Source organism: Scomber japonicus, chromosome 10 (genome assembly GCF_027409825.1).
Source record: "Scomber japonicus isolate fScoJap1 chromosome 10, fScoJap1.pri, whole genome shotgun sequence".
Lineage (NCBI taxonomy): Eukaryota > Metazoa > Chordata > Actinopteri > Scombriformes > Scombridae > Scomber > Scomber japonicus.
In genome coordinates this window covers 19,385,620-19,399,288 of record NC_070587.1, presented here as the reverse complement: position 1 = coordinate 19,399,288, position 13,669 = coordinate 19,385,620, and the positions used below count along the sequence as shown (strand labels likewise).

The 13,669-nt window shown below is 41.6% G+C and overlaps 1 protein-coding gene across 1 annotated transcript in view; it reads right to left on the bottom strand.

The window, feature by feature from the left end:
- znf407 (zinc finger protein 407) overlaps positions 1-13,669 on the bottom strand; it is a 149,631-nt gene that overhangs the window by 53,348 nt on the left and 82,614 nt on the right. The window contains exons 7-8 of the mRNA XM_053326313.1: positions 9,201-9,367; positions 825-908 (exon numbers count right to left, since the gene is read on the bottom strand). Coding sequence (XP_053182288.1) covers positions 825-908; positions 9,201-9,367 — 251 coding nt within the window. The remainder of the gene's footprint in view (positions 1-824; positions 909-9,200; positions 9,368-13,669) is intronic.

Sequence of the window (13,669 nt, the reverse complement as noted above, 5' to 3'; positions counted from 1 at the left end):
CACTGATGGTGTCATTATTCTATAGCTATTACACTGTGTAATCAACATCTACTTCATAATGATGAGTTAAAACAAAAAAAAACAAAAAAAGTTGTCTATTTCCACTTTAAAGACACTGAATGATTGTACCAAATGTTACTGGAAACTACAAGAAGTGTTGGCATAAGTGGTGACCTTTAAACATCTGTATCAGTCTAACAGTGACACACTATCACACAGGGTGGTCCCTTCATATGCAGCTGCATGCCAACAGATTTGAATATGCAGCTAAATCTGGAATTGGTGGAATTGACACATATCAACATAGAAAAAACAGGACAAAAATTGGCGGTTTCAGTAGGAATATGGCAGAGAAGCTGAGGAGCAAACAAAATGAATTATGAAAACCTAAATGAATATTTATAACAGGATTCTTGATCCTTGGGCACCTGCCAGACAACGGTTAAGAGCAGTATTTGTTTCACTATCTCAATTTCCAAAAAAGCACTCGTTATTGACAGCCTATCTGAAAAATGCAATTTCCCTAAGCGACAGAATGACATGGTGAAATGATAACTGAAATTAAAAATCTCAGATTCAGTCAGCCATACTGGTACACATGCCTATCACTGACAGCAGCATGTCACACTGATGTGCCTGTGTGGGTGTGTGTATGTTTGTGTGATAGCAAACAGTTGCTAAAACTATGTGGAAAATAATTACTAGTGTTCTGATCTCAAACTGTCAATCACTGTCCAAGATTATGAAGGTCTGCACACACATAACAGTTTGTGTGCTTGGATTAGTTTATGACATGTGTCGAGGTCGGGTGCAGCCATGCTTACCTGTGTGTTGGCGCCTGTGTTTGGTGAGGGCGTGTCTTGTGCCTCCCGCGAAACCACACAGGTCACAAAGATAGGACTTTTCACCTGAAGAGACAGATTGAGAGTGAGAGAAGGAAGGACAGAGCATTAGGGGCATCAACAATGAGAGAAACATAGGAAGAACCAAAATAAAGGAGGTAACAAGAAGCTGAGACATATAAAAATAACTTTTATCTTATTTACACCTTGTTTTAGAGAAGTCTCAAATCTACTGTACATCTCCTTTAACAGACCAAAAAACAGTCTTTATGTAAGTATAATTGTGGTTTCTAGATCATACAGCTTTTAAATGTATCCTCCGGTTAGCAAAATGTACTTGGTAGAAAAAAACAAACCATCAAATTTTTTCTGGTGAAAGTGTTGGCTTGTTTATAACCTGTCTGATCACCTGACCTCTACAGGGCTTTACTTTAATGATGAGTGGTTCCCAGATCTCACCAATTACTTTGGTTACTTTTGATAACTGATGGAAAGAATGGCCACAATGTGTTGTGTATTAACCTTGAATCAAGCTTATTTTGACACACTGAGAATTAAAATGACACCATTGATAATTAAAATAAATTGCTAACATTGCTGGTTTCATTCACCTGAATATGTGATGCTTCAACATTCCTGAGATTGTCCTTATTTCAGTTGTTTTCCCTCTGTCTGCTTTTACTAAATATAGCTCAGCATAATTAATGTGGCTTTTTTTCATTTTATATTTGCCTTCAACAAAAAAAAAATAAAATCAAATAAAATCAAAACTAATAATGGTGAGGTGGTAATAAGTGAAAGGTTACTGCAGTAGATTGTTATACCCATTGAAAATCCTCTAAGTGGAAAAGTCTGATGGAGGAAATAATGAATAATACTCCCTTCACTCTAAACTGCTGAGGTGCCGTTGAGCAAAAAAACGGAGAGCTCAAGGAAAAAAAAGAAAAAGAATGAGGAATTATTGAGTTAATGGAGAGGGAGAGAGAAAGAGACGTAAAGCCTGGAAGTAAAATGCAGAAACAGAGAAAAGAAAAAGCAGACTGAACAGATGAGCAGCAGGTCTAGTTGGCTAACAGATGAGCCAAGCAGAAGTCACAGATCACTAGTGTATATCCATCAGAGCTCTCACAGCTAACTAATTCCTCCAATCAGATGGATCCATGTAAATATGTCAAATGGGGGACGGGAAATTGCCAGTGTGGTTTATTGACTGTGATAAAATCTGAAAAGCACCGCTGAACATAATTACATACTTGTCAGAGCCATAAAAATTAGCTTTATTATCAATGGGATGGTTTTCTACAACTTCATTTGGGGGCGATGCCTTCCAGATGGGGAGCGTGGAGAGCTTTTTTACACTCCTCCTCTCTTCCCTGCATCTGGCTCTGTCATTAACAGCATGATGGTCTCTCCCTCTCTTTCTCTCTGCCATTGCACACAGGCAGTTACACACTCTCACACACACACGCACACACACACTGAGCGACATTTGAGGAAAGTCAAGCTCACAGGCAAATGCATACACACAAACACATTTATAGAAGGGGCACGGGGATGTGAATGAACACACACACACACACACACACACACACACACACACAGACACACACACACACACACACACACACACACACACACACACACACCACACACACACAGCTTCCCCACATATAGACACACATATCAAACTGCATGTGCTAGTAACACATTTCCACACATGCACTCATGTACATGTGTAGTAACACATAAACGGAAACACTGTAGGCACCACATGCTCTAACATACAGACACACACACACACACACCCCACATATATGTACCTTATGTGCACCCAAGATCCCCGTTATTTAAATATTCATCTAAATGCTGATGTTGAACTCAAGCTCTCGCCACACACCCGATAACACATTTGGGTGACTCTTCCAGCTGGGCCTCGGTGGCGCTCTGCTCCTCTTCTGCACAGATAGCAGCTTTCACCGAGTCCGCAGAGACAAAGCAGCCTCAAGTTTCCTCTATTACACCCATTTAAAGCCACTCGACTGTGAGAAGAGTTTTAATGCAGTGCCACTTAGAGGGGAGAAAAACAGCCTTAAAAAGCTGCATTCGTTAGCCAATTCATACAGGCTCACTTTTCAATCCCAGTGTCAATGGCTTTTAAAGGAACAATGTGGTTCTGCAGATGGGCATGTCTTTTTTTTCTTTTCTTTCTTTACTGCTCTCCGTAGACAAATTAAATTACACAACAAGGTTTCAACCTTGTGTGTCAAAATCAAGATAACTGATATCTGTTAAGTATTTTTATGGGCAGCAATGATCAAAATATGAACATATGTAACAAAAAGTGATGTATTTTTAGACTTTTGGACATTTGTGCAAAAGAGAAAGTGGAACTACAACTTTAGTTAGAATCTCCAGCAAAGGTTACCCTGCAGAAGTGAGACCTTAGTACCAAGACTGTACCAATAAGTACCAATACATTGTGATAGAAGTATTTCTCTAACACTACATTTCTACATCTAAAATAAGCAACAATCAAAGGTACATTTCAGGAAAAAAAACAAAACACTTTGGGTATTATTTTAACATTCAACAACTGCACTGATTGGTGCACTTTAGTACTTGATATCAACTTTTTTCCAGCTAACTCCATCCACTTCAAACCATTGATAGGAGCACCAAAAAAGAAAATCACAAACGTGAAATAAGCAAAACAGCTCTAACCTTCGCTGATCATTTTGTGTTCATGTAGGACTCCATTGCTCATAGAGAGAAATTGGTTTCAAGGCCTTTGATTAAAAACAAACAAACAAAAAAGCTCTTTTATTCCTGGGTTTCTAAAGTCTGCAATAGTTACTGAGGATGTAGTCAGACCCTTTTTCATCCAATCAGAAAAACAGCGCTGGTCACTCCTCCCCTCTTCCCCCTCCCTCCTTCCATCTCTCATTACAACCAACGCTACAAGACCCCACCACAGAAAAATCCATAGCCATCGATCCCTACGCCCAGCCGCGGTCGCCACAATTATTCTTGAGGAGGAAACGTTGGCGATAAATTACATGTGTGCTTTTCATCTGCTGTCCTGTGGGGTGGGGACGGCGAGGTGGGGTAGGAGCAGTGACGCGCTGCTGTCAACGCTGGAAGCTCTTGCCTGAAAAAAGCAGCACAGAATCTCCCCCCTCGATCCCACCTAACATTCAACCTTGCAGTACATTATCACCTTAACCTCTGCCTACAGTACAGTAAAGGATCTGGAATAACACTTAACCCTTACCTTAAACCTTAATGTAACATAACCCTAAAATCATGTTTATATCCTCAACCGGCATCGACCTTAAACTCTACTCTCACTTGAACCGAATCCTAACTCTAAACCCTGACGAACATCAATCCTGAGCTGTTCCCATGCAGAAGAGAGGCCCAGACACACATACATAAAGATACATGTCACAAACATCACTTTAAAAGCTTACATAACCCCAAGTACCCAAAGTATAGCGCCAGACACAAAAATGCCCCCAAAAATACATTTACTGCTAATGTGTCTTGCACAAAAAAAGTCTGTAAACTTTCAGGCAATTTGAATATTGGCTCATTGCATCTTTTCTTTTGTTCCCCTAATGCACCTCAACCCTTCAGTCCCTTACTGGAATATAAAAAATGCCTTATTGCGAGACAATAAAAGAACTTTGAAGTCAAAATATACAACCTTTCTTTGCATGTGTATGTGAGTATATATATATTTATATGTATATGTATGTGTGTGTGTGTGTGTGTGTCTGTGTGTGTGTATTTCAAATAACCCCGAAGGAGTCTGCATGCAGCTATAATTGCCTCCCTCATTAGTTATGTTTTAGCAGGAGCGGATGGGAGGGCAATTAATTTTACCGCTTAATTTTTGACACAGAATCCGCTGCTGTATTGATGTGTTCGCCATTTTGGGTCTCATTTTTCAGGGAAATTAATTGACAAAGTGCGAAGATTTATCAGCATATCGCCAGATTAAGCGACAAACTGAAGCAATGAGGAAATCAATTGTGGCCCTGTCGCTGTGTTGAACCCTCCACTACCCACCCACCTCCTCCCCCCGACACCCCCTCCCCACAACGCCCAAGAGCCTGGGAAAAGCTGGGTGGGTCAGATGCAGTGCACTTATTTATTTATTTGAGTCGCTCATTCATCAGCCGTTACAAATGACCCTGGCGGCTGACGACCACTGAATCCCCCCCCCCCACCCCCGCCCTCCTCCCCTCTCCTTCAGACACGAATAGTGTGTGAGGAGGGAATGATTAACATAAAAAACACACAAATCAGAGAGGAACAATGAATCCCGTTAGAGGCAGGAGGAGTGGAACTGGAGGTGTTAACTTTTTTTGAGTGGCGGCGGGGTTTTGCATGTCACGGCTCTGTCCACAAGATTTTAAAAATTTGACATAGATTAGACATTAGACATTCGATTATGGCCTTCATTTTTGCTGTTAGTTTGGCTGCAATGCATTTATGGGTGAAAATTAAAAACAGTTGATTCAGTCTTAATTATGTGGGGGTTTTTTTTTTGTTTTTTTTTGCTGAAGTCACCATTAGCTAAGCCCAGCTAAGCTAAGCTTTCTGGCATGACACATTTGGACTTCATAATGATTAAAAATAGAAGATTTACCACTTACTCATACTTGTTGGTCATGTTTTTAAACAATGGCTCCTTGAATTCATACAGTAAATAAAAGCAGTCTTCTCGTTTTCTACCTGGTGACCGTCTATTTGTCGGCTGCAATGATAACTGTTGCTAGCAGATTTAATCGGCTGTAGCAAGGTTGCTATTTAAGCTAACTTTAGCTCCATGTGTTAAGTGAAAACGCTACCTCTGGTTACCTTTTTCATGTTTCGAGCTGACTCATTCCAAAATGGGAAACCCTGTAAAAGAGTCTTAAACATGCACTTGGTGGAAAAATACATGATATCATGCAAAAAGAGGCTAACACTTAGCATTCTCACTAGTTTATAGAGATGGTAAATAAAAAAGCAAGTTGGAATAATGCTTTATTGTTTGTGTTTTCAAATAGTATGTTTCACCTAAGTCTTTTTAGGAGAAAATGCTAGGATAAAGCAAACGTTACGCTACACTTGCAAGGGTTTTAGGGGGAGGCTTTAGACTATAGTCAATTATAAAAACTTTGTCATTTAATGTTGGATCTAAATTTTGAAGTTATACCAAGGACATCTGAGGCCTATAGCATTGTGTATATTTCATCTGTTTGGCTAAAAGGAAAAAAAGAACTCTGTCAGATGTTAGTTTTAACTGTATTAACCTTGTTTTTAGCCCCAGAGTTTGTGGTGGAACTACTTCTTAATAAGGGGGGGTTTTAACAACCTTTTTGGACAGACTCCTCGTCCCCTACCTGCAGGAGTCTGGTGTGCACAGTTGGGTCATCAGAAAGATTCAGCTTAAATGGACTGACAGGCTTCTATGTAAGCTTGTGGCAGTCAGCCCTCGGCTCTTTCTTCTCTGGCTTACACCATGTTTGGTTTTTGTGTGTTTACTTTCATTTATCTTTTAATTATGTACAAGGAATCTGTTTTTAGTTACAACTCATGTGTGGTCTCCCCTCTGTTGTCCAGCCTTGAGACAGGTCGTGACAGTCTGATTCGCATGTATATGTTTGTGATTACTGTTGCCTAATGTTATCGTTATTTGTCTCACTACTAAATTTACACTGAATCTGTGGTGTTTCAGCACGAGATCATGACACGGACCTGCTATTATAAGGGATTAGAAATGTTAATTTAAGGGAAAATAAATCAATTATACAAAGTTGACAAACCAACTCAGTCAAAATGTGCCACCATGATAAAGTTCTCAGTAGAGTGATAGCACTCTGAGTTTTCCCCTCACCGTATGACTTTGAGTTTTACACTTCGAACTAATGAATTGGATGTGTGTGTATCATTAAACTCAGCTCCAGCACAAACTCCTCAGTCAGTCCTGTGAGCTTCTACAAAAACACACACACACACACACACACACACATACAAACACACAAAGACACACACAAACACACACATGGAAGAACTGTAACTCCCATCCCCTCCATTACTGACTGCTCTGTTCCCAGGACAGATTAGTTCAACTTTTAAATCTCCTGCTTATTTTATTAGTATTGCATCTTAGCGCCGTGAAGGAGCCGATTTATAACCTTTAAACAGATCACACACATGCTGATAATATTTCAGTGTGTCAGGTTGGCTGCTGGAATGTGATTGCAATGATTGTATAGCTGCAGCTAAGCGTCCAACCCAGCACCAATTACAACTGGCAAAGGAGTATCGGGGGTCGCAGCAGAGCAAATTGTTTTAGCTTTTTTTTTTGGGTGTAGCTAATCAAGTCAGGTCTTGTCACTCAATAAAATGAGCTTGTTTTAGGTTCAGTCTTAATATACTATTTTCATATGTTCGTGTAATACTTGGCCACCCTTGATCTTTCTAGTTCCCCTTTATTTCATCACCTTCCCTTTTCCATCTCAATCACTTCACTCACTCTCTTCAACTCAGTGTTTCTTCCCGTCAAAGTCACCAATACACACACAAACACACGCACACACACACCACCACCCCACCAGCACCTCACGCCTCTCCAGGTGACAGCAAGGTGACAGTGTGACGCCAGTCGCCTGATGGGGAATGATGAGGGCTGGAAACAAATGAAAATAAAACGTCTAATTATGTCAGAGGCGCCTTGACGTTACATCACTGTTAAAACACATTTAAAATAACATCCAGCAAGTCTCGCACTCACACACACATACGCACACACACACACACACGCAGCAGGCACCCGTGACGGATGGAGGGCTCTCCTGCAAGCGCTCAGTCAGGCTGTCAGGCCACTGGCTGCTGCTGCTTCTGTCATTGACTTAAAAGGGCATCAAGGAGCCGTGTGTGGGACATTACTGAGGCCGAGGGGAAACTGCTGGGCTGCAGCATAAAGACACTTTCAAAGAGGCTGACTTGGGCTCCTATCGAGGGGCTATTATTGAAGACAGTATCCTCCCACCGCCCACCGCACCATCTGTCTATCCAAAGTTTTCAGTAAGTTGAAAAAAAACATGACTCTGAGCAGTCCCACAGTGTACTGTATGGACTGTAATATGTGGGAAGGATGCAACGGGAAAGAAAAGGAACTAGATATAGTATACAAAATACACCGATTTCAATGTTGCAGCCAGTGTACTAGTGGTAAAGAAGAAAGTGGGTAAAATAAACAAAGCAAATTAAAATATAAGAAACTCATATGATTTTTACCTTTCAGGACAAAACTCAAATTATGCACATTTCAAACCACCTTCATCAAGATGTAGATTGGGCTTGAAAGAGGTTAAACTCTATTTGTATTGATAGCACATACAATATGCTTCAAACAAATATTCAGCTTTCAATTTCTAATTTAAACTAATTGGGAATCTACTCCAAATGCAATGGTTCTTTTTGTTCAAAAAAAGGAAAGAGACAAATTACACAACAGGCCAGACTTTTTTATATCGACTGGACATGAACCAGAATACATTTTGGTTTGTATCGCGTTCACTGTTTTCTCTTTTTATTCTTGGTTTTGCCTTCCCAGCAGATGAACACACATGTGACCAGCTTGAATGTGGGAAAACACACTCTTGACGATCAGATGGATTTCATGAATACACACTTGCTGACCAGCTGGGTTTGGGGAACACACACTTGGTGACCAGATGGATTTGTGGGGAAATACACATGACCACCAGTTGGATTTGGGGAATACACACTACCTTCATTTTCCACACCAAAATTGAGGGGGTGGCAGAAAAACAAAAAAAAAGTGAATATATTTTTCCTCTCTATAGACTTTTAGTCATCTCTTTTCTCATCTAAGAGGTTGATATAACGTTATATGGAGCGATGGCCGTAACAGAACCACAAGAAAAAGGTGTAACCCCTCCGCAGGATTGCCAGGAACTAGCGCTCAACTCATTCTGGAAGTTGAAAATGAGTACAGATGGACGAGCCGTGGCTGTAATCGGCCAAAAGCGTGTGTACAAACAAAGCTGTGAAGATTCATAATTAATGTGAGATTTCACAGTTAACACATGAACTTTTGTTAAATGGTCTACAGCTATAGAGAAATGATAAAAGTACATTTTGTTAGATCCAAGTATAGTGTTTCTTGATTAATAACCTTTTGTCTCACTTTTATAAAAAAAACGCTGATTGCCTGTAAAAACAAAAAAAAAAAGAAAAGTTTTTCAGTAATTTTTCTGTTTGATGTGTCAGTCAACGTGTTTATGGAGTAAAGCAGTAAGGGTTCACGGTGGAGGTTACTGGCTCTCAGTGTCTCACCAGTGTGTGTCCGGTAATGGTCCTTCATGGCTGACAGGTTGAGGAAGGCGTAATGGCAGGACGGCCAGGCACACTTATACGGTTTCTCCCCACTGTGCAGTTTCATGTGGTTGTTCAGGGCCCATTTTTCACTGAAGGAGCGGTCGCACAACTCGCACTCAAACTTCCTGCAGGAGAAGAAGAGAGAGTGGAATGAGGAGGGGGAGGAGGAGGAAAAAAACACAAAAAAACGAAGAGTTATTTACTGATCCCAAAGCTGACGTAAAATACTAGAAAATCCAACCCTGTGAGAAAGGAAATGGAGGTTGCTTGGTACTCGCGCTCACACCCGCAGAGCAAGGGGCCGTGTGATTGCGTGCTGTACATCTACGCCCACACTCACACACACACACACACACACACACACAGAGAATGCAGTTGGCTGCTGGTGTGTCATGTCTGTATAAGCAGGCATTGATTTTTCTGTCCTGGCCTGCCACCTCCACCATTTATTCTCTGTTTTGCACCAGGGCCCAGAGGACTAGAGAAATTCTGTTACAGTCCACACACACACACACACATACACACTCAGTCACACACACACCCTGCAGGGCCAGTGGGGAGAATGGAGTTCACCTGTCCAGCGTCCCTGACCACTTAGCCACAGCTAAATGAACGGTTAGCAACATTTTACCTCCCGCCTTTCTCTTAAGGCCTCCCGTATCCGAGTTTCCCTCCATCTTAACCTCTCTGCACAACACTTCCTTCCTGTTTGTGTGTCTCATCATCAACACCAGTCCTTCGCTCTGCTTCGGAGAGTCTGTATCAATCCAATAAATGCAAAAGCATGATTTATCACGCGTGGTGTGTGTTGTTTTCTTTTACGCTGCCAAAAGCCTCTTTTGAGAATCGGGATAAATATGTGAATATGCATGCTGTTCTTTCTTTATGTTGACTCTGGACATCTGTCTATTCCTCATGCCGACGCCTACGACCTGACAAAAGCTGTGTTTTTCTTTTTTTTTTTTTATCAGCGTGTAGGATGTTTGGACCTATATTCATCTGCTGTGTTATTAGGCTTCAAGAAACACACAGAAGTAAAAAAAAAAAAAAAAAAAAAAAAACAATAGAAAAGCCTGTGCTTGAATTAATCTTTACCCCCGCGCTATAATTTAGGCGCAGAATGACTAATGTGCGAGTCATAAACAAATGAAGTCGGGTTTTGGGGAGCATTTGTCTTGCTGCGCGGGCCATGTTATTTTAGGGAGGGCGGCTGTCTTTAAGTCCTGATTGTGTCGCTTAATCCCCGTGGTATCTGTTTCATAGCGAGCAGCATGACACTCACCTGAACAAATAATGACTCCAAGCAGCATGTAGCATGTGTCTGAATCAATAATTCAAACTCATACATCTTCCTTACTGGAAGAAGGGAGGGAGGTGGGGGGGGGGGGGGTGTGGTAAAGGAGAATGAGAGGGAGGGAGGGTAAAGAGAGAAAGGAGGGAATTAAGGTGGGGTGGTGGAGGGATAGAGAGGAAAATGTGTCCTGGCTTCCATATCAATCTATATGTTCCATAAAGATGAATCTGAATGGGATATGGTGCCGTCCTACACTAGTTGAGAGGACATTTTAAGCTCACTTACTAGAAAGGATGGAGCGACTTTTTAAAATGGCGCCTTTATCACCTGGCTCTAAGCTAAAATGCATATTTAAACAGCCACCTTTTTCCTTTTTTCTCATCAGGTGACTTGGCAGAGACTTTATTTGACCAACAGATGTATGTCTGCATCTGTATTTCCTTCCATTCCCCTTCCCTTTCTCTGCGGTATTTATAAACGGCTCGTCGCCCGTGCCACCGTGGGAGAGGTAAATAAGATGAGTGAAGAGATGTTATCTTTTATTGTAAGCATTATGCACAACACTCCTGCTTTATGAGCTAAACGGGCCATTGTTTATCACGGGGCGTAATCGCAAAGTCAGGCAGGCAGGCAGGCAGGCCTTGACGTGGGCACGCGGCATGCTGGGATGGAGGAGAAAAAAAAAAGAAGAGAAAAAAAAACGAGAGAGAAAGAGGAAGAGGAGAGAAGATGGAGGAGTCAGGGCTGGCAGAGTTGACTATCAGTGGGGGTTTTGTAAGGATGAGAGGAGGGTTTGCGTCTGTTTTTATGGGATCAGATGGAGCGCTTTGATCTTGTCCCCGCATGTCAGATCCCGTCACGATCCACCGTCTCGCCCATACATATGCATACTGCCTCTAAACAGCCAGGCACCATGCAAAACACACCAAAGGTAGGAGGAGGTAGCGGGGGGAGAGAGAGAGCGAGGGAGAGAGAGAGAGAGAGAGAGAGAGAGAGAGAGAGAGAGAGAGAGAGAGAGAGAGAGAGAGAGAGAGAATGAGAATGAGTGGATGTGTTTGTGTATGCGTGTGTAGTTATGCTATACATACATATATCCTGTGTGTGCAGGAGGGAGGGAGGGAGGTAGGGAGGGAGGGAGGGAGGAAGAGAGAAAGATGGAGAGACAGAGGTTAGAGAGAAAGAGAGGTCTGCCAACTTAAAATATCTGAAGACTTTTATAGTGCCTCTTAGAACTGAGTTTAAAACCAACAAAACATAAATAAATCCACAAAATCCTGCTAAAGCATCTCAGTCCAGATTCAATATAGCATGAGAAAGTTCTGAAAGTCCTAACAGGGATATTAAAGGAGTGGGAAGTGTATATTTATATACATGGCTATGAATTCCAATTTTATGTGGCACAGTAAAGAAAATCTACGTATGTACAAATGTGTACTCCATTCTAACAAAAACATCAATCTGTTATTAGGATGACAGCACAATTAAAAAAAATGAAAAATAAAAAAACATTTAGAACAGATCTACACACAATTACACACTCTTCTTCTATATCCACATGGGCACTTGGCAGTAAAAGGCCTGTGTTGGGTTAAAAATGTCGCTGATAAAGCTTGTGGGTGGCTACATTTCTATTGTATTCATGCACACATTACAATAATTTTTGAAAGCACATATCTTCAGGTCAAAAATTCTGATTAGCACTACATTTCATAAAAATGTACGTTTGTTTATTGCTGACTATAAAGGCCAAATCACGATCACTAGCAGCTGTTTTATGCCTGTGTGCATGAATATAAATATCAATGTACATTTTCTTTTTATAAAGAAGCAAGGAAGCTTGTCTCTCACTGACTGCTCCCTTAGCTTTTAACATTACTGTCTAACCTTGATCAGCTAGAGGCCACAGCAGGAAGAAACATCTGTAACACTGAACGACTTCTACTTCCAGTCATTATATTGGCTTTTCCCTCCTCCTGCACGTCTCGGTCTCTCTCTTTTCCCCTCTGATCAGCAACCGAGGCGACATGATTGACACCCTGCACATATTTATTCAAAGACCCAGGTGGGCCCTCTTGCTTGTGCGTTGAGGAAGCTGCATGCTACTGTGTCTATACTGTCACTCATTACCATATCTATACTGTAGTGTGATCCTGTCATCAGTTCAGGCATATAGGGCTACTGTCAGAACATCACAGGCCACACTGGCCTTAATTGTGATATAAATCCCCCAGGAGGAGTAACTCTGAGGGTGGGAAAAAAAAAAAGAAAAAAAGAAAAAAGACCTGACTCATTACCACTCACTCACTACCGCCCCCAAGTGGTGAGGTTGTGCTTGTTAAATGAAACCTTGCAGAGTGTGAGCTGAGTTTCTACTAATCATGTGTTTTGGATAGCAACAGTGTGTTAAAAAAGGAAGTATTTTTTTTTGCATGCTGACGAGCAAGAAAGATCCAGATGTTTCCACTAAGCTCACAATTGACTGATTCAGACGACAAACTGTTTAGTTGATAAATAATATGATGTTCATTGACAGTGTCATGGCTACAGGCTGCACTGTACTGATGCCCTGCTCCCTCCTCCTCACTGCGAGTTTGGTTTTATGCTGCAGAGCATCACGCTAATCAATGGGTATGTAAACAGTGCTCTTTTAATTGACTACGCTAATTGCGACGGCCTTTTTTTTTGGACGGCTAAGGATTCCTTCTCTGGTTTTCATGTTGTGTTGGCCGGGCCGGTGAGAGGAAATAATCCGCTGATGCTCTCACGCTGCAACACAAAGACAGAAAAGAGAGAGTAAGAGAGAGAGGGAGAGAGAGAGAGAGAGAGAGAGAGAGAGAGAGAGAGAGAGAGAGAGAGGGAGAGAGGCCGACTCTCGCCTCAAGCCAAACTGACACAAACAGACAACTTCAAAGTGAAGACTGTTGTTTATTTGGCGAAGGGAAAGGAGGAGGGGGGGGGGGGGTGGAGAAAAAAAAAGAGAAAATTTATCTGATATGCAACTGTCAGGAGAGCATTTTCACATGCAAAATAGCGAGTGAGTGAGAGAGATTACCTAGAGGGAGGAACATGACAGCATTCACTAGGGTCAGGATGGATCATCATCTTCAGCCCCCTCCTCCTTCGTCTCTCTCCC